Raw genomic sequence first — 21,913 nt, 5'->3', positions numbered from 1 at the left:
TGTGGAAAAGAATTTGGAGATACCTCAAAGAGCTAAAAATAGAAATACCATTCGATTCAGCAATAGCACTATTAGGCATCTATGCAAAAGACATTCTATGATAAAGACATCTGCACCCAGATGTTTATGCCAGCACAATTCACTATTGCAAAGATGAGGGAACAACCCAAGTGCCTGTCAATTCATGAGTGGATTATTAAAATTTAGTATATGTATACAATGGAATATTACTCAATTATAAGAAACAATGGTGATCTAGCACCTCTTATATTTTCCTGGACAGAGCTTGAGCCTATCCTCAGAAGTGAGGTATCACAAGAATGGAAGAATAGGCTCCACATGTACTTGCCATCAAATTGGCACTAACTGATCAACACTATGGTGCTCACACGGTAGTAATATTCTCCAGGGATTAGGGGGTTGAGGGAGTAAACTCAAAAGTAATAGATGTGGTGAGCATTGTAGAGGGGAAGGGCATGCCTCTATTTCTCGCTTGGGTGGGGCAAAGTCATAACATGTAGCCAATATGTTTGTACCCTCATAATATCCTGAAATAAAAATAAAAATAATTAAAAAATTTAAAAAAACAGAAAGTAACATTGTAAAATCAGGTTTTCCATGATTCATGGAAGATTATGATTTAAGCAATGCTTATTTTTGTGAGTGTACTTTTGTTACAGATGTAGCTTTCTAATTTCTAAATATTCATTTTGTTTTCATTATATGTCTTTTTTCTTTGTAGATATGGTAAATACATAGTAAATAATTTGCTTGTGGAGTTCGGAGGACGACATCAAGAAGGAGATATGTTAGATAGTATTACATTTAATAATTTTCTTAAAAATTAAAAGTAAAAAAGCCCACATTCTTAAAATTTAAATAATGCAACTATCTCTACCTGAAATTAATATTTTAAGTCATTTGAAACTTTTTCTATGAAAAAAATATACATTCTAAAACATTATTTTCCAGGAACTTGCCCAAAGGTAAAACATAAAATAAAACAAAAGACTGAGAAAATACAATATTAAAGGGCAAATGGTGCTGAGGGAAGGCTTTCACCTAGATGAGTCACAAAGCTTTTGACATAGCTGAGTAAAGCTGGGTTGGCTTGCTCCTCTAAGTGAGTATTTCAAATGGATTAATGTAGTAAGAACATTTCTTGAGCTCATGCCACCTGGAGGTCTAAATTTGGCAACATTTTTTGTAACGTATTTCTTACATAATGAACAGTCAACATTTTTGCTGTTAGCTCTTCACCATATTACCTGTGTGCACATAGGTTTGGGATCATTATAAAGTCTCTGAGATCTAATTTTGACATCATTAGCCACAGATAATGAATTTACTTGGTATGGCTATGTTGATAATCTTTATCTAGAAGTTAATTGATTTTCAATGAAGCTTCAACCAAGCTCTCGTAGAAGATTGGCCAGTATTTTCATTTTTTAAAACAAATGTCTTCATATCTTACTTCTGTGATTTTTTTAAAAGCTAACCTTTTATATTCTCATTTATTTTTTGATTCTGTATTTTTCTCATATTAATATATATGGTAAGAAAAAATAAGTGATTTGCTTCAATACTAGAGTATGAAGGATAATTTAGATGTCAGAATTTAGCTACCCTGGAAATCAGTTTAAAATTTTAAATAAGGTAAAATTAAATAAGGATTCCAAAGCCGGGTGCAGTAGCTGTAATCCTAGCACTCTGGGAGGCTGAGGCGGGAGGATCTCCCAAGGTCAGGAGTTCAAGACCAGCCTGAGCAAGAGCAAGACCCCATCTCTACTAAAAATGGAAAGAAATTATCTGGACAACTAAAAATATATAGAAAAAATTACCTGGGCATGGTGGTGCATGCCTGTAGTCCCAGCTACTCAGGAAGCTGAGGCAGTAGGATTGCTTAAGCCCAGGAGTTTGAGGTTGCTGTGAGCTAGGCTGACGCCATGGCACTCTAGCCCGGGCAACAGAGCGAGACTCTGTCTCCAAAAAAAAAATAAATAAATAAAATAAATAAATAAATAAATAAGGATTCCATAAATGTTAATAGTTAATAGTATTTTCCTGAATTTACATATTTGGTATATCTTAGGTCTGAAAATCAAACTCTGAAATGAGTATCTATTAAGGATTTTTTTAAAAAAGAAAGTAACTAACCATAACTAAAGCATCCTAATTGACATTAATAAAAGCATACCCTATTTTTATTGATTTTATGTTCCTGCATTGAAATTTTTCAGTAATTTCAGAAAGCTATAGTTTCCCAATATGTAATTCCCATTTGAAGGATTATCTCATTTTGTCAAATTATAATGTGACTAGTAATGAGACAGTAAATTATTAGCATAAAATGATAATCCAGTGGCCAAAAAGAACTAAGTTTTTAAACACAGAAATTCTTAAACACAGAGAGAATATGTTTTTTAGCACTACTTTGAGTTGTTGTTTTAAAACGTGCTTTGATTTATGTTGATAGTATCTTTACTTCCTTTTATTAGACAATTAAATTATCTTTTCTAGTGTGATCAAATCCAAGCTAAAAGTCACTTAAGAGTTAATTCACTTCTAAAATTAAGTAATTTATGTTATCTCAGACTAATTAAGTTGCTGATAAAAATAATGGGCTGTTAGTTAATTAACGGTGACATGGCAACACTTTAACTCTTAAATAAGTGAATCAATTTTTATCACTGTACAACATATGCCAGTCACATTTCTAGCATTGCACAAGAAAATTTAATAGTCTGATTAAGATGCAGTTACAGAACAAGTCTTGAAACACTCTTTGCTTAACTTTACAGAATGAATTTGAATGATGTTATTCATGCCAATTATATATTGAATTCATTTGTCTAAAATTAAATATCAATGTTTCCCAAAGAATAAAGTGAATTGCATAAAATAAAATATCTAGTAAGTCCTTTCCCTTGGTCTGTTAAAATTGTTTGTGAAAAAGAAAAAATAAACATCTCCATTGCTATAAACATGTAACCATATTTATGGCTGGCTTTTACACTGTTTCAGCTAGTGAGAGTGATTATATACTTAAATCAAAAACAGAAAGAGAAAAAAGGACCTTCCCACTTCTAAAATAATTCTTTTGAAAATGAAGATTTAGGAGAGATTATTATTCTTTTTTATAATTTTTCTATGTATACAAATTAATGTTAACAATTTAAATTTCCTCTCCTTCTCCACAAACACAAATTATTCCAGTGTTACCTTGTTCTTTAAAAATACCTTCTTAGGGCAGGTACAGCATCTCACATTGTAATCTCAATAGTTTGGGAGGCCAAGGCAAGAGGATTGCTTTAGGTCAGGAATTGGAGACCAGCCTAGACAACATAGTGAGATCCCATCTCTACAAAAAATTAAAAAAATTAGCCAGCTGTGATGACATGTGCCTATAGTCTAGCTACTCAGGAGGCTGAGGCAGGAAGATGGCTTGAGCCCAGGAGTTTGAGGTTACAGTGAGCTATTAATATGATTGTGCCACTGCACTCCAGTCTGGGGAACAGGGCAATAGCCTGTCTCTAAAAATATTCTTTATTGTGTAACATCTGATATATACAAAATAACATGTGAAACATATATCTAAGAGCTAGATACTACAAATATTGTGGCTTCTGCGATCCCACTCCTTGACTCCTATCAGAAGTAATTACTACATTGAGTTTTATTTTTATGATTACTTTGATTAATTTTTTCTAATTTTATGATATATATTGATCTTTCAACTATGTGTGTATATGTGGTGTGAGTGTATGTGTAGCACATTGTAGGACATTGTAGGACATATTCTGAGATTTTTCATTTAGTGTTATGCTTCTTAGATTCATCAGGGTTTTTGTGTATGGCTCATTTTCACCACCATATAGCATATTACTTTGTGAATGTACACATTTTAATCTATTCTACTGTTGATGGATATTAGCATTGCTTCCAATTTATCTGAGATTTTTCTCTGTTCCTTTTTAAACATCTTAATATATATTAGTATTTTATTCATTTTTTCCTTTCTAATAGATAAGTAACATTTATAAATTTTCCTTTACTACTTGATCAGCATTGCCCAGAGTTTTAATGTAGTGTATGTACAATCATCGAGTATTAGTCATAAAAAAATGGTGAACTAACCATCTGTAACTAACTTTTGTAACAGCCTGGATGGAACTGGAGACCATCATTCTAAGTGAAGTATTACAAGAATGGAAAAACAAGCACCACATGTACTCACTATTAATTGGAACTAAAGGATCAACACTCGTGTGTACATATGGTGGTAAAATTCAAGGGAAATAGAGCAAGTGGGAGGGGGAAGGAGAGAATGGGTAAATTCACACCTAATGGGTACAATGCACACTATCTGAGTGATGGGCACACTTACCACTTTTACTCTAACTGTACAAAAGTTATTCATGTAACCAAACATTTGTATCCCAATAATATTCTGAAATAAAAAAATAAAAGTTGTGTAAACTTGGAAAAATTACTTAACATTTCTGTGGTTCAGTAGCCTTATTTTTAAAATTCGGTGTATAATAATAATATTTACCTCATAGAAATTTTGGGCAGATGAAGTAAGGTAAAATAGTAGGACGCATATATAAAGTGATTATTAACTGGTAACTATGAGAATGAGGAAAATAGTGATGATTGTGATATGAAAAGGAGTTACTTCCCTAGCTAGGGATAGATTTCAATTATTAAGCTTTTGTGTCAAATGGATAAAACTATAAAATGAAAAAATAAAAAGAAATAACACTTCATTTATTTTTGGCTGGATTTAAAACAATCACACCTTTTAGAGCAAGGGTAATTAAATTCATGATGATTTTGTTCCAGGAGGAAAAAATGGAGCACTTACTTTTTGCTGAAGGCTTCTAAATAGATCCCAGCTGCCATAGTCACCACTCTGATCACTTCTTTTGCTAGACCCCAGAGACAGTCCGCATATAAGGCACATTTGATACAATGTTTCCCTGTTCATTATTGGTCTTTGGGTCCCAGCACCGTGGCCTCATTCGTTTATGGGTGATGTTAAGTTGTCCTGACATTGCCCTCGAGACAGTCGTGTTTATCCTTGGAGTGACAGGACAGACACTCAGAAAGGATTACATACGTTTATGGAACCCCCTTAGCTTCACTGTGTGCTATGTGCAAAATTCCAAATGTGAACTGTCCCTGCATACTTTATGATTCCCTGGAGTCAATTTCAAGAATTCTCAGTGAATGTTCAGTGTAGCAGTTAATTTTCTTTAAAACTCTTGATCATTTTAAATAATAGCATATATAGAAGGAGCCTCTTACACCTGAGGGCTAACATAAACTGTCTGTCGACTGTTGCTCTGAACTACTATGAATTCTTAGGATTTCTTGGAAAAATGTAAACTCTTAGAATGTAATATTCTATGAAACTCATCACACAAATTCAGCTAGTCAATTAAGAAAATAATGGAGCTTTGGGTATGTCTGTAGACACAGAGTGATGCAGTGAATTTGATAAAGGAAGAGGGGTGAGGAAGGATACAAAAATGACGCTAAGTTTCTTTTGTGTCTGTGCCTAGGGATCCCAGGTGTTTGCTCTTGAGGATTTCTTGAAAGTGCACAAATCAGAACAGACTGCTGGTAGAGATAAACATACACTAACTGTGTCGGTACACATCCATTTATTATTTATGTAGCTTTTATTTATTTATAGTGTTTGCTAAGAGTATGCAGAACAGACTGGACACTACACAGAAACATTTTAAAATGGGAAAAACAAAATTAACAATCTATGCCATCAATGTAGATGCTTTAAAATTCATCTTCTTGCCAAATGGCAATCTCTTTTAAGCTTTCCCATTCTCCCCATCACCAGCCTCCTATTCTCATATGTGGAAGCCTTGCTGCTCCTAACATTTATCTTTCCATGTTCCTCCTTGACTCCATCCTTTCTTGCCTCTCTGCATCCTTCCTCCTTCAGTCACGAGTCTGCAGCTCTCAATCTAAGGGCTCCTCCCTCCTCTGCTTACAAATATGTACCTACTATCCCTTTGTCTAAAATTGCCCTTGCCCTTCTGCTTCTTGGAGCTTCTCCTTTTCCTCTGCCTGAGTTTACAGCCACATTTCCGAAATAGATCTCCCAGCAGTTCCTCTCCGCTCCTTCAGTTTTAACGCCATGCAACCTGGATATTCCTCCCCACACTCTCCTCAAATAGCTCACTTAAATAACACATACTTCCAAATTGCAAAGTTTAATTAACTTTTCTCACTTCTCCCCTATTCTTAACCTCTATGATGCATTCCACATTGTGGGTCCCCCACACTTTTTGAAATGTTTCCTTCATTGGCTTTCATAGCATTGGACTTTGTTCAGTTTGTTTCTTGGTATTAGTTTCTGCTGATAATAGTTTGAATTCTTCCATTCTCAGCTCTCTTTTCTACTCTTTTGCACTCTTACTCAGTGTGATGATTCAGCCTTGTTGTCTACACTGTTATCTACCCCATTGTGGAGAAGACCCAAAATTCTTTTGAAGCCTGAGCTATCTTTTCAGCTCTGGTCCCACACTTTCAACTCCCGACTTCACCCTTTGTTCATGCAACTTTATGACTGACCTTTCTTCATACCCTTCTTCTTTAACTTATCCCCCCACCTCCTTCAAATTATAAAGGATGAGTCTCCTGTTGCTCCCTGATTTTCACTCTTTAGTTACTTAGACATAAAACTTTGAATTCTACTTTGACTAATCACCATTCCTTGTCTCTGACCCTAATTCAGTTGCAAGTCATGTTGGCTTTTATTGTTTCTCCTCTGAATCATGGTAATCACTCCCCAATAGGCCTGTTTCTTATTTCTGTTATCCTTCTGTTTTGTTTCCACTAACAGGTTAAGTTTTCCAAAATTTCAAATTGATTAGGCCATTTGTATGAGATATGTTCAAAATATGCATTGAAAATTTAGAATAAATTCTAAATTTTTTAGTCCAGGAGTCTAGAGCCTTCATGATCCAGCACTAACTACATTTTAAATCTTTTTTTCTTTCATCATTTTCTATACCCATTGTAGGTTTTAACCCAAATGAATGTTTCATGTTCTTAATATTCCTGCATCCTAAACTTTGGCAGTGTGAAGAAAACTCCTTTTCCTGGACTACTCTTCTTATTTCTGATTATCCAATTCCCTATGATTTCTCAAATTCCATTGCTAGTGGGACAGCTTTTATTAAAAATTTCTTTGATCTACATAAGAGGAAGTGAGCATTTCACCCTTAAAACCATCTTATGGGTTTTTTGTTTGTTTGTTTGTTTGTCGGGGGGCAATTGTGATATACTATCTTATAGCTCATGGTATCTTATGCTTGTTTGGATACTTGTCCATTTTCTCTATTTGATTGTAGGTTACTGCTAAATAGCATCCTATTTCCTTTTGGGCCCTTCAGGGAACATAGCAAAGTGCTTTCCAAATAGAAGTAGAACAGCTCATTGGAAAAAGTGAGGGTCTAGAAGTTCAGGAAAACTAGTTTCATTCTTTCTTTCAACACTTCTTTTTTTTTTTTTCTTTTTTTTTTTATTTCAGCTCATCATGGGGTTTTTTTCTTTTTTCTTTTTTTCTTTTTTTTTCCTTTTTTTTTTATTTCAAAAACTTCTTAGAATGTGTTGCTTCAGAGAAGTTATTTTTCAAATCCCCTGAGTCTCAAAGTTCTCTTATAAAATGGGAGGTTTCTCCATATTTCATAGGTGTATTGTGAGACCTAAAAATGAAAACACATATGTAAAATGCAGTACATAGTGGAGTACCTGGCATAGAAAAAGAGCTCATTTTAGTTCTTCTTATTGTGACTGAAAAAGTATTTCTTCAATTCATAAATTACAGCAAAACTTCAAAGTAATATTCATTTCGTAAAACTAGACTGAAAATTTTAAAAATCTGTTTAAATTTTTAATTTTATGTTACAAACACGTAGGTTACAACACAAAGTATACATGATGACTTGCACCCTTTTTATGAAGAAGAAACTGAAATTCCAACCATCTCTGAAAAACACTATGAATATAAGTTTCCAGTTAATTATTTTGCATATATGTGATAGTGGTGTTAAATCTATTCCAGTTATCCAAATTTAGCAGTGATGGTTTCAATATGGTTTAAAAATTTGATACATATCCCTAACATCCAAAAAGTTCACTTTTATTGTACATTTCAATACAATTTATAATTTTCCTTCTAATGCAAAATTAACATTAGTTATTGGACAGGTAATTGACATTGTGTATATTCCCACAAAATATATAAGGTAAGGTGGAAATACAACCAAGCTTTTTCTTTGTAATAATTCTTACTTTGGGGAGTCCAGTTTTGCTTTGTCTGTGTTCTTGCTTATATTTTGCATTATTTTACTTATATTTCTGTGTCAGAAAAACAGCATATGTTTCCTTTCAAGCAGTAACATTTACTTCCTTGTGTTCTAAATACTGTGACCTAATATTGGTTTAAATGCCTAGCAAACCTTTTTTTGGTAAATAATCATCTTTCCTTTTGGCAAGTTTACTTCCTTTGGAATATGTTGGCTATTTCACAGAAATAGAATTCTTTATCTAGAGTAGCATTTCTCAGGATATCATGTTGTGGATTGCTGGGGTTCCTGAGATCCTTGCAGGTGATCTGCGAAGTCAAAACACTTTACGTATTGTTACTAAGTCGCCATTTACTTTTTTCACTCTCATATTCTCACGAGTGTACATTGAAGTTCTCCAGAGGTTAAGCATGTGAGTATATCATTGCTCTGTCTCAGGGAATATGTGCTTGGGATTCTTGTGTTTAGAAAGTAACTGTTTTATTTTCTAATATGGCAATTATTGATATAAACAAAGTTTGTTGGCATCCTCAATATTTTTTAAGATTGTAAAGGGTTGCCATGAAGAAACAGTGAGGACTATCATTCCAAAGAATAAAAAAAAAAAAATGGAACCAATATAAGACCGCTTGTTGAAAATTAGAAATCTGCAACTTATAGTATAAAAGTTATAAATTTATATATCAAATCCATGTAATTAAAAATGTAAGTACTCTTTTAGTAGTTATATAACACATCTACCATTGGTACTAAAGCTAGAACCTACATTTCCTCATGTCCTTGAAGTTTCTCTCACTCAAAGTTTAATTACAGTCTATATTTATGCCGTGTGTGTCTGCGTGTGTGTGACAATATATATATATGCACAACATATTGGCTCTTTAAATCATGTCAGTCTTCAACCTCATAGAGCCAAGGCTACCCTTGACCCCATGGAGATGAAGATTTAACACCTAAACCTTTATAAAGATCTCATATGCTCTGAAAGCCTTTTTGAACCATGGATATTAGGCTTAGAGATCAGTAAACTTTTTCATGCAAAGGACAGGGAGAATTTCTGACTTTTTCAGGATATTACACTTGATTACACACTTTTCTTAAGTATTGAAGCAGACAGTTATGTGAGATGAGGCAGATTGTAGAATTGGATCAAAGGATAAATTCCCAGTAAGAAGATACAAGCACTAGTTAAACAAAATACAGGCCTTTCTATTACAATCACTTAATGTTTTCTTAAACTAATAGCTATTTAAGAACCCCTGAGTCTGTAGCCTCAGTTCAATATATATATAAAAGATTTACAAAACCTAGTCCTTGACATCAGCATGTTCAAAATATTGAAATGGTGGCCACACGGACAACATGTCACCTCAGTTCATGATTCTGTTATAATAGGGACGTCTGCTTTAGATGGGAGGATGAATTCACTGACATCTGTGTTTCCTTTGGGATCTTTTTCTGTGACAGTGAAGAATAGAGTCTACAATTCGAAAGTCAAGATAATATATTTTTACTCTTCATTACTTGGCATATGCAACTAAATTTTTTATAGTGGTTAGGTAAACAGAATAGATCTTGTGGTTACCTTTTCATTGCCATTATCATTTTCAAAGAAAACTAAGTAACTTTTCTATTCATCCCCACTGAAGGAGAATAGATATGCAGAGGGACACACTTAGCATCCTCTGTCATCCTAAGGGGGTTAGCAGAATGCTTCCTCTTTCATCTCTGTTCTGCACAAGTACGTGACTCGTGCAGAACTTCGCTCTGTCAGAGCTTGTCAGTGGATTTGTGTTAGGCAATACAATGCATGGGTTCTGGAATCAGAAAGAAGTGGCTTTAGAAGTCCACCCTGAAGAGCCAAAATGATGTGCTGATTATCAGCACAATTTCTGGAACCAGAATACATAAGACTGAAGCCCAATTCCTTCACTTATTATAGCTCTGGGATCCTGAGTCTCTCTGGTCTTCAGTTGTCCCACCTGCAAAATGCAAATACTAGTGGTATCTTCCTCACAGTTTTGTTGAGGAGGTGAATTATGTTACTATTTTTAAAGTGCTTATAAAGTGGCTAGCATATAGCTGGTGTACTGTTTGTGGAATAAATTAAAATCCTCATTCAAGATTTGGGTTCATGTTCTTGCTGTACCACTCACTAGGTCTCCAACCTTGGGCAGGACTTAACCCCCCTCCACTCCATCTGTACAGGTGATTCAATACAAGAGAGTCTGCCTCGTATGGTTGTTGTCAGGACTGAAGGTGCTAGCACATGTTAAATACCTTATACAGACAGCAGGTGGTAAGTCTTAAGGAATACTAAGTATTATTGTCATTATTAAAAGTGATGATCTCACAACTCACCCAATTTTGTCCATTAACTCAATGCATATTATTTCTAAACCTTTATAGACAGCTTGTCTTCTCTGTCTTGGTTCCTACTAGACATTTTCAATTACATGAATTTTTCATAATCTCCAGCTAATTAGTTCCTACTAGGGATTTCCTTGTGGCTGGGGGAAGTATCATTATCTTCTTCCAAACTCAATATATTGTATTAATAATATCCCTTATTGTATTAATCTTTTGCAATCACTTGTATTTTATTCTATTTAACTTTCCCTGCAAAGCCTTTTTTACATTCAACTCCATCAGTGAGTCCTAGTTGTAAAAATCGTTATAGCTATGTTAACTATTAAAACACTTTTCAGATTTTTCTTTGAATCCACTGTCTCATGTTCTAGTATTACTTATTTTTGCAAAGTACATTTAAAATATCATTTTTTTCTTGAGCAACCTTCACTAGCTCTGAAATTCAGTGGAGACTGCTCAGCCTGACCTATAAGACCTTCCACATGATAATCATATCCAACCTTTCCAGAACATTCTCTGTACTTCCTGAATATCCCCTGTCTCTAGCCTTTCTCCATATTGTTACTTTTACTTTAAACTCATCATCTCCTTCTGTTGAAATAGTATCAGCCTCATTTCAAATTTAACTTCCTTCATAAAATATTTTACCCATTGTTCCTCCCAAAAAAGAAGATCATTCTTTAAAATGTCATTTTCATATTTTGATACTTCTTTCACTGCCCTGATTATACCTTTTCATAATCAAATATTTGCTTTATCAAAACGACCACTCACTCAATCAATGCATAAGTTGTAAGAGTAAATGGACTATAAGTGTCTTATTTCTTTTTTGAAGTCTGAGCAATGACAGTTGCAGTGAATTATTCCTAGTTCAGTAAATTTTTGCTTCTGTTAAGTTGCTTACACAGAGATTGCATCTCTATAGCAGCTGTCCTCGTCTTACATGTTACCTTCCTGTGCCTCTGTTCTGCTACTTAGCCAGAGTGATTGACATGTGGTTCAGTTCTCGCCAGCTTTTACCACTTATAGCCTGTTGATGCTAGGTCAGAATACAGAATTAAGACACTAAAGTTTTTATTCTACTCATATTTATTTCTCTAGGGGTAATAAATAAATCCAGAGAACAAGTGTCTTAGTTTTAAGTGTACTATAATCTACAACAATAAAATATATGTTCCTTGTGGACAAGGACCTTGCCTCATTTTATTTTTGTACAGATCTTCCATAGACATTAGCAGACTCTTATATACAATTAAGATATTATTTGATTTGTTTAGGAACTCTGACATCATTTTTTACAATATGGATATCAAGTTATTTCAAAGCATCATGTAACCATTTACACCTTTCTTTTATTTATAGTTGTTGATTAGGCAGTTTAAGATCATGGTCATTTCATCCAATATTTAATTAAGCCTGTTTTAAAATAATATTTAAAATCTATCAAATCAAACCTTTAATAATCCACTATAAAAAATGCTAGTAATTTTTTTTATTTTCCCCATCTTATTCTTTTACATAGCAATATTTTTCCATAAAGGCCACGTTTCTTTCCTATTAAAGAAAATTTGCAGCCGGGCGTGGTGGCTCACGCCTGTAATCCTAGCCCTCTGGGAGGCCGAGGAGGGTGGATCGCTTGAGGTCAGGAGTTTGAGACCAGCCTGAGCGAGACCCTGTCTCTACTAAAAATAGAAATGAATTATCTGGACAACTAAAAATACATATAGAAAAAATTAGCCGGGCATGGTGGCGCATGCCTGTAGTCCCAGCTACTGGGGAGGCTGAGACAGTAGGATCCTTTAAGCCCAGGAGTTTGAGGTTGCTATGAGCTAGGCTGATGCCATGGCACTCACTCTAGCCCGGGCAACAAAGTGAGACTCTGTCTCAAAAAAAAAAAAAAAAGAAAATTTGCATAATACCTTACCCCTTTTCCATTTACTAATGGATAGCTGGTATGCAAAATCTAAATTAATAATAAAACTGACCCTTTTTCAGATAATTACAAATGCTAAAACTTTGCTATAAAAATTAAGCTATCATTCAGTTATATTGCATTAGAATCATCTCTGACTTAAAATTATTTCCACCTTATTCCAACATGTACCTGTAAGTTGAATGCACAAAAGACCAAGTTATTTACACAATACAACTCGAGTCATTGTTTATATACTTGAGCTTTAATTCAAATTTAATATCTTTCCCCCTAATTTTACTGAGGTATTATTGACAAATAAAAATTATATATATTTAAGGTGTACAATATGATATTTTGATATACCTATACATTGTGAAATGATTACCAAAATCAAGCTAATTAACACGTCCATCACCTTACATAGTTAGCATCAGCTTACATAGTTAGCATCACCTTACATAGTTAGCATCACCACGTATGTGTGTGTGATGAGAACACTTAAGATGTAGTCTTTTAGAAAATTTCAAGTATACAATTTACCCAATATCTACCCAGAAGTGGAATTGCTGGATCATATGGTAGTTTTATTTTTAATTTTTTGAGGAACCTCCATACTGCTTTTCATAATTGCTGTACTAATTTACATTCCAACCAACAGTGTACAAGGGTTCCCTTTTCTCCAAGTCCTCACCAACAGTTATTGTTTGACTTTTTGTTAATAGCCATCTCAACAGATGGGAGGTGATATCTCATTATGGTTACCTGTTAGCCATTTATATATATGTCTTTAGAAAAGTGTCTATTTGAATTCTCTCTCTATTTTTTAATCAGGTTGGATTTTGACGTTGAGTTGTAATGATTCTTTATATATTAAGAGTATTAACTCCCTATCAGTTATATGGTTTGAAAATATTTTCTTCCATTTCTTAGGTTGCCTTTTCATTTTGCTCATTTTGTTGTTGTTGTTTTATGGAAACTTTTTAGTCTGATGTAGTCACACTTGTTTATTTTTGCTTTTGTTGCCCGGGCTTTCAATGTTAAATTCATAAAATCATTGCCATGACAAACGTCAATAACCTTTTCTCCCTATATTTTCTTTTAGGGGTTTATTGTTTCAAGTTTCACACTTAGGTGTTCAAATTTGTTCTTAGCTGATTTTTGTGTGGTGGAAGATAAAGGTCCAATTTCACCTTTTTCCATGTAGATATCCCATTTTCCTTACACCACTTATTGAAAAAACAATCTTTTCCTTATTGTGCATTCTTGACACTTTTCTCAAGGATTAGTTTACCCGTATATATGCATGGGTTTATTTCTGGGTTTTTTAGCATTGTCAAAAAGGTTAAAAGCCCCTAGATCTGCTAATAAATTGTACAGGTAGATATTTTTCTTTTTATCTAGCCTACATATATGTAAATCCACTTACCTCAAATTTCTTAAATTCCAAAAGTGATTATGGTTTTTGGAAGGAGTTTTAGGAGTCAGATGAGGGGAGACATATTCAGGGTGCTGGGGAGGTCACTGCAGGCCCTTCCCTGACCAGCATCTGCCAGCTGCTGACCACACGGCAGCACAGCATCCATGCCCTCCGCATCCTCTCTCCAGGTTGAGACGTGCCTTTTTTGTCAGAAAGCTCCTGTTTATGGCAACACTAGATGCTGAGTGTGTAGTTTAATAAGGAGTCTTATGACTCTTAAAAACCTTCAAATACAATATTTCCTCTTTGTAAAAGCTGAAAAATAGACCATTAGTTTACATGCTCTTTTTCTACACTCTAGAAGAAGATTTTGAAGACGTACCAGCTCCAAAGAAAGCAAAAGGTGAGTTCATTGTCTTTGGATCATTTTCAAGTTTTCTTTCAAGGATCTGATGTTTTGTCCATCTTGTTTTATTTAACTATTCTTGATCTATTCCTCAGTATTTCTAACTAATATTTACACAGTCGATTTATGTTTTAAATGAACAGCTTTTTTATACTATTTAGAAAATACATGTCTCCTTACACATTGAAGACATTAGTTGGGCATTGATTCATTTGTAGGTAATTATCAGACACATTTACTGGGCAATCTGCAGGAGCAATACTTCAAAATTATTATTTCAGTAAGGATTACAAGAATGTCATGTTTTTATTAAGAAAAATTGGGGTAAGTCATTTATATTAGCAGCATTATCATAAAGGGAAGAAGGGAGGAAGGAAGGCAGGAAAAAAAGGAAGGAAGGAAAGAAGGAAGGGGCATATAATACCACAGCAAAGAAATAAATAAAATGTGCTTGAGTCAGACATGAAAAGGAAAGGACACAGGATACCAGGCTGCTGCTATACTTTCATGGTAAGAATGATCACTAAAAATATATGTCCCTCCAAATTTAAAATTCTCTGGACTAAAATTTTCATCTTATAGCCAGATTCCACCCTTATCATATTGTAACTCAGAGCATCAAAGACCTCTTCTCAAGAAAAGAATGTATGTCAGCTAGTCCTCATTTGTCAATATCCAACACATTGGTGCCAGTTTTCCTATTTGAACAATTGCCTGTAGCATGCCATTTTTTTTCCATTGGCTCATCTTCTGTTAAATTTTATAGTGAAAATATGAATAGAATTTGTATAAAAATGTAAAATGTACTATAAAAAGCATAAAAGCCTCCTGTTTCTTTCATATTGTGCTCCTGGTTAGATATTCTCACTCCCATACATATTTATATAATCCCTATAAACATACAAGTTATTTACTTTCATATTTTTGTATCCACTAGAAGAAACTGAAGATGTGTCTTCCACAAAGAAGCAAAAAAGTAAGTTTATAATTAGTTAAAATTTCTAAATTGTTCTATATTAAAGATGTTACACATAAATTCATACTTTTGATTCTCTTAAGAAGATAAGTATTAGAAGAAAAAGATTTTTAGCACAGAATGACATTAAAGTTGATCATTATATTTTTTGTGTCAGGCAAGAGGCACATAGTTGGAGGAATTACAAGTAATGGCTGAAAGGCATTTATCGCCAACCATTCTACACAGTTCTGATCCTTATTACTCTAACTGAATCTATGCTTAAATATGTGCTACTGTCTGCTTTATCATAGGACAGCTGAAATAATACGCTAAACTTTTTTAGATCAAGTACAAAAAATGAAGAAATAGGTTTTAGCAATTCAATTGCTTGAAAACTCACTTGTAAGATTCAAAGTACTGTTTGATTTTGCTTGACGTATGGTAGGCTCTTAATATTCAATCTTTGGGATCATTTATTTTAGAATGCAATCAATAGTCATGCAGTTACAAAATTCATTGTCCAAGATTCTCATTATTGCAAGTCTTCCAGATTAGACATTTTTTTTGTTCAAATGGGAAAGCAATAAATTTTGGATTCACGTGTGCATTAAATAAAGTCATTATAGGGGAGAGTAAAGGAAGCAATTTTTGAAATAGGTGTAACAGAAGTTTGTTTCACATAATGCTTTTAAAGTAAAGAACTAAACATTTATCTGAAGAATTGATGTCTCTAGGTTCCACAATGCTTCTTACATGGATTTGTGCAGAAAATTACCAAGATGTTATTTATAATAGCAAACACCTCCTACTTCGTATTAATCGTTGACTCATTAAACAAATATTGAGTGCCTAATAAGTTTCAAGTACTGCTTTAAATGCTGGAACTACTGCAGCAGATATGAGTTATACTCGTTATAACCCTTTATATGATAAGGTGGTGAAAATATAGGGAATTGCCCAGAATCTTATAATACTTTTAGACGTTATTGTAAAATCCATAAGAAAGATAATTATAAATCATCTGGGCATGTTTTCGATTTATACAGTAACATTTTTCCATTTGTTAACCTACTAGTAATAATTTGTGGCTATGTCATATAAGCACTTGAAATCTATTATTTCATAAATAAATATTAAAACACAATTCAATAAGATAAATGGATTGTATCAATGCCAATTTTCTAGTTGGGATATTATACTATAGTTTCATAAGATGTTACCATTGGGGGAAACTGGGTGAAAGTACATGGGATCTCTCTGTATTATTTCTTACAATGATATGTGAATCTACAATTATCTCAAAATAAAAATTGTAACTAAAATGAATAATATAATTAAATAATTTTAATAAAAAGATATCAGATATTTTTAGTTAAGTTGGGAGATTTATTGCATCAAAAGAACATTTCCTGTTTTCATCTTACTATGAAGTAGTTCTATAGCCTGATATTCATGAGCCTTTTATGTCAGCTCTCAAATTTGCAGGTATAATGATATTTATATTAATAGATTATTCAGTATCAATTAATGTGTCAGAACAGTGTCCACCTCTGCTAAGGTTCAGCTGGAAGGGGTCCTGTCATTGACAGGCTCTTATACTTTTACCACTTGTGCTGCCACTTCTCCTCGATGTAGTCCCAGCTTTATTGCCATCTCTCTCTGTACCCCCCTCAAGCCTCCCAAGCTCCCACAACCTCCACAGCCTGGAGGGGAGGAGCATTGTGTCACTTCCTCTGTTGGAAGTTAGAACAAAAGAGAAAATAATTCTGGATGAGATTCAATGGAAAGGAGAAAAGCTAAATTCAAGCTTTCTCCAAGCTACTTTCATCTCTGAAAAGCTAGTGACTGAGGTCAGGTGGCACCTAGGGTGACGGAATCAGAATACTCTCTTGGTGCTTTTCTCAGCTCCATCTACCCATGCTTCGCTTTATTCTACTTCATAAACTCTTACTCTCATACGGATTTGGCCATCCTTTCCATCTCCCACATACCACTAGCTTCAACCGTCATTTCCTTCTCTGGCCTTCTGCAAAAAGTCTGTGGTTGGCTGAAGAAATGTAAATGGACAGGACGGAAAACAGCGAAGAGTCAATAGGCGCCCACGATTGGGAGGAGACACTGACCTCACCTTCTCTTAACAAAGCTGTTATCTGGAAGCACCAGCTCACTGAGTCCACAGTTCATGGTCATATTCGTTGCATCACACTCCCTTGCTCAGCTTTGACTTTGCTGTGTTGCTTTTTACTCACAGCTGCTACCTGAGAGTACCATAGGCTAAAACAGTAACTAGGCCACCTCAGTAGAGTTCTTGCCTCCAGAGTAAAGGCAATTGAGAAAATCTCAAGACTTTAGGAACCACAGGGCCTCTGTGACATTATAAAAGATACCCACACAAAAGTTTGTTACTTTGCATATTAATAACCTCATTAATATCATGTTTTGAAACTTGTTACTATGCAATAGGGTAACAGTCTTTCTGATTGCTATGCACATCCGTAGATTTCTATACACTAAGCAATTTGACTTTTCCTGCCTGGTCATTTTTATTATCATTTATTAAGGACTTATTATGTATCAGGAAGGATTTTAAAAGCTTCACACGTTAACTCATTTAATTGTCACAATATTTCTGTGAGATTTTGTTGTTTTGCTTTCATACATGAAGAATCCAAAACACAGAGAGGTTCAGTAACTTGCCAGTAGCTGCGGAAGCTGACTGCAGAATCTGTGACCATATCTACACACCGTACTGCCTCACTGTGCTTTACCTGCCTTCCTGCTCACATTCTGCTTGTTTTAACAAATCCTCATGCTCTCGTTCTTAGGTCCCATCAGTTTCTTCCAATGTGTCTACTTGGATGGGTACAATGGCTACGGATTTCAGTTTCCTGTCACTCCCGCACACCACCCTGGAGAGAGCTCTGGCCGTGGAAATTCTCCAGGACAGAAACAACAAGCACAATAGACACACATGCATGATCCTTACAAGTGCTTTAAGATTTTGAAAGTGGCATATTTTGTTTTGTCCACAGTGGCATAGGCAATTGAAATCATGCAATCCAGAGAATTTCTATGAAAACGTTTTACACTTCAGCCTGGTATAGAGAGAAAGTGTAGGCAAAGGGATTGAATGATTAACAGACATGTTGAAGTGTCTAATGCTCAAGAATCTGTTATGTGTGTTTGTTGCTATGGGTGGGGGTGCTTGTGTACAGAAATTAATTTAAAGTTTACTTATAATGCTCCTTTAAATGCATAATTGACACAATTACAAAGTAAAATTCCTGGATTCAGCTAGATATTCATTTTTTTAATGATAACATAGACTGCACTCTAAGTTAAAGGGTAGAGGAGCTTATCTAAAAGGGTCTCTTTCGCTGCATCTTCTGGGTATCTGGACTCAATTTACTCAATAAGTTGATGCTTAATAGTTTCATTTTACTTATGCCTGTTTCTATTTTATGGCTATGCTCTAAGAATGGGTAACAATCGCACCAAAGAGTGCTATAGGTTTCTTGTGATACTCTTTTAAAGCTCAAAATATCTCTGAACTTCAAATATGATATGACAGAGAATAAATGTTGGAGGAATCTTATCTCTAAGATTTGTCTTGAATTACAATCAGGACATTTACTCCAGTGGAAATATGCCACCCAATTAGGCAGGCCTGGTGAATCATTTGTTTAAAATATAGGCAAATGATATGTGGAATTTTCAGACTTCTCCAGACTGTGTCCTAATGAAAATGTCACCTGAGTGAACTTTTATATCAATCACCAAATTTGGGTGACAGATGGAAGAATATTTTCATTTCACTTTAATACATTCTTTCTCAAAATGGCAAAATAGGAATGCCATCAAAGTCTAAGGAAGACATTTTAACCATAAATGCCTTTATAAGATGTCTTACTTGTATTTTATGTCATTGGTCATCGGTGCCAATGAAATGGATGACAATTTTTAACCTACTTGATGACACGTCACTGGGAATGACCATATGGTTTTGTCATATTCCTAGTGATATAAATACTCATGTTTTTTACCACATTTTTTTATCAACTCTAAAAGTCATGTCTCTATGACCTTTATCATGTTTACAGTTGCAACTGAACTTATGACAATTAACTCAGGAAATAAATTGAGTTACCCTTGCTGACATCATAATTATCTTCAGCAAGGTCTGAGATAACCAGAACCAATACTAGCCAAGTGATTTATTTTCAAGGACTACAACTAACTATGGTTCTTTAGGACCAAGATATAGAACAGTTTCACTAAAAATCATTAGGCTAGAGCATCAGTAATACATTCATCATTAATAGTGGATCTTCAGTGACTTTTGTGAAAGAAGTTGATCATCAGCCGGATGCTGGTGGACCTAATTCACACCACGAAAGCCGATGTTACAATGAACCAGATTAATGATACTCTTTATGGGGGAGGAGAGACAACATGGAAGTGTGTCATTTCAAGATTAATCAGATGGTACCATCTTGCAAAGTCCCTTCATGTAGCAATGTAAACTTGTGGATAGACAGTGGGATAAAGTTTATTGCTCAACTACTCCTCTAGTCTGTTCAACTTAATGATCAAATAAATAGAAAGCAAATATGATAGTTGTTTTAAATTTGATAGAACAGAATGGTTTATCCATTAATTCTTTCATTCAATGTCTATTTATTGAGCACTTACTCTTTCTAGGGCACTGTGTTAGGCACTTGACTGTGTAAGAAAAATACAATGATAAATTCTGCTTTCAGTGCTATTCTGACACAGTGTGTGACCTTGGAAAATTTACTTACACATACTATGTTTATTTCTCCACAAGTAAAATAGGGATTGGAAGACAAATAGTCTAATATTTCTTAGAAGTATTGTGGAGACTAATAAAATATCTTAATATGGATATGATGTTGAAAGAAATTTCTGAAATAATACTTTTGGATATAACATTATTTTTCCTCTGAGTGCTTTTCTGTTTCTTTCACTTCCAATATGAAAACTATTTAATAAAAATAAAACATGACATACTTTATTGTAATTAGAATTTAGATAAACCAATTATAATGTAAACAACATTAATAATAAATAGATTTATCTGATTAAAGTTATGATGATAGCACTTTAAAAATAATATCTAAACTGTCATTTGTTTGTATGTTTCCATCAAATAAAATATTTCTAGCTCTTTCAAGTTTCATGCCTTACATTTTAAAAGGAAAAGATAAATGGTTGATAGTTCATTCATAATTTGTGTTATGTTGGCCATAAATATGTAAGCATTTCATAACTGTCTCAGTTCTCTAATTTGTTCAGTTGGTATAAGCTACCTGCTTTGTACCTCTTCTCTTCCCCACACTTCACCCCCTCTTAGTAGTTAAAGATCTGTAGAAAATAAGAATTGATTTTACGTAAGATTTTTGATTTATGTTTAGTTTTCATAAAGCTTGATAAAGCATTCAAATGGGGCAATTTTTTTTTAATAAACCCCATGAGAAGCACCTGTATGTTAACTCATTCTGGCATATCTTTGTCAAAATTCCTCAAGAAATATTTTAAAATTGGTACTTTATATTTATTTAGATACTCATCTTACTTCCTTGAGTAATTTTGCTGGGAAAAAAACCAAAGAGAATAACAAATATTGTTGATGGAAAACTTAGTGACAATCTAGCCCAACTGGCAGATACAGAAAATAAAACTAATTCTCAGAGAAACTCAGAAAGTTGCCCAAAGTAACTGATTGTTTCAAAGCCAGGCCTAGAACTTTGGTCAGCTAACTTTCAAATGTCCTTGACTACTTTTCATGATGTTATTATAAACCATGGCTAATTTTTCCAATATCCCAAATCCACATTTCAAATTACAATCGGTGTTAGAAATGTAACCCTATGTGGAGAAATTTGTTTTTTTCCTACTTGAAAGCTGAAAAGTACCTTAAGAGTCTGCACAGCTAAGGAGATAATCAACAGAACAAATAGACAACCTACAGAATGGGAGAAAATATTCACAAACTGTACATCCAATAAAGAAATAATATCCAGAATCTACAAAGAACTCAATCAAATCAGCAAGAAAAAAAAGAAAAAAAAAACATTAAAAAGTGAGCAAAAAACATGAACAAAAGTTTTTTTAAATAAGATAGAAAAACAGCCAACAAACACTTGAAAAAATGCTCAACATCACTAATCATCAGGGAAATGCAAATTAAAATTTCATTGAGATATAACCTTACCACAGTTAGAATGGCTTTTATTAAAAAGTCCAAAAACAATAAAGACTGACATGGATGCAGAGATAAAGGAACGCTTATACACTGTTGGTGGGACTGCAAATTAGTACAACCTCTATAGAAAACAGTATGGATATTCCTCAAAGAATAAATGTAGACTTACCATTTGACCCAGCAATCCCACTACTGGGTATCTACCCAAAGGAAAAGAAGTCATTTTTATCAAAAAGACACCTGCTCTCGAATGTTTATTGCAGCTTAATTCACAATTGCAAA

The 21,913-nt window shown here is 34.0% G+C and overlaps 1 protein-coding gene across 1 annotated transcript in view; it reads left to right on the top strand.

The window, feature by feature from the left end:
• TRDN (triadin) overlaps nucleotides 1–19,148 on the top strand; it is a 333,314-nt gene extending 314,166 nt beyond the window's left edge. Inside the window, exons 39-41 of the mRNA XM_045544289.1 lie at nucleotides 14,403–14,444; nucleotides 15,385–15,423; nucleotides 18,231–19,148. Of these exons, the coding sequence (XP_045400245.1) occupies nucleotides 14,403–14,444; nucleotides 15,385–15,423; nucleotides 18,231–18,370 (221 nt within the window). The 3' untranslated portion in view covers nucleotides 18,371–19,148. The remainder of the gene's footprint in view (nucleotides 1–14,402; nucleotides 14,445–15,384; nucleotides 15,424–18,230) is intronic.
• The last annotated feature ends 2,765 nt before the right edge of the window (nucleotides 19,149–21,913 follow it).

The sequence above is a fragment of the Lemur catta genome, chromosome 2 (assembly GCF_020740605.2).
Source record: "Lemur catta isolate mLemCat1 chromosome 2, mLemCat1.pri, whole genome shotgun sequence".
Taxonomy (NCBI): domain Eukaryota; kingdom Metazoa; phylum Chordata; class Mammalia; order Primates; family Lemuridae; genus Lemur; species Lemur catta.
The sequence above is the reverse complement of the archived record's forward strand: the minus strand, read 5'-3'. Positions and strand labels throughout refer to the sequence as shown.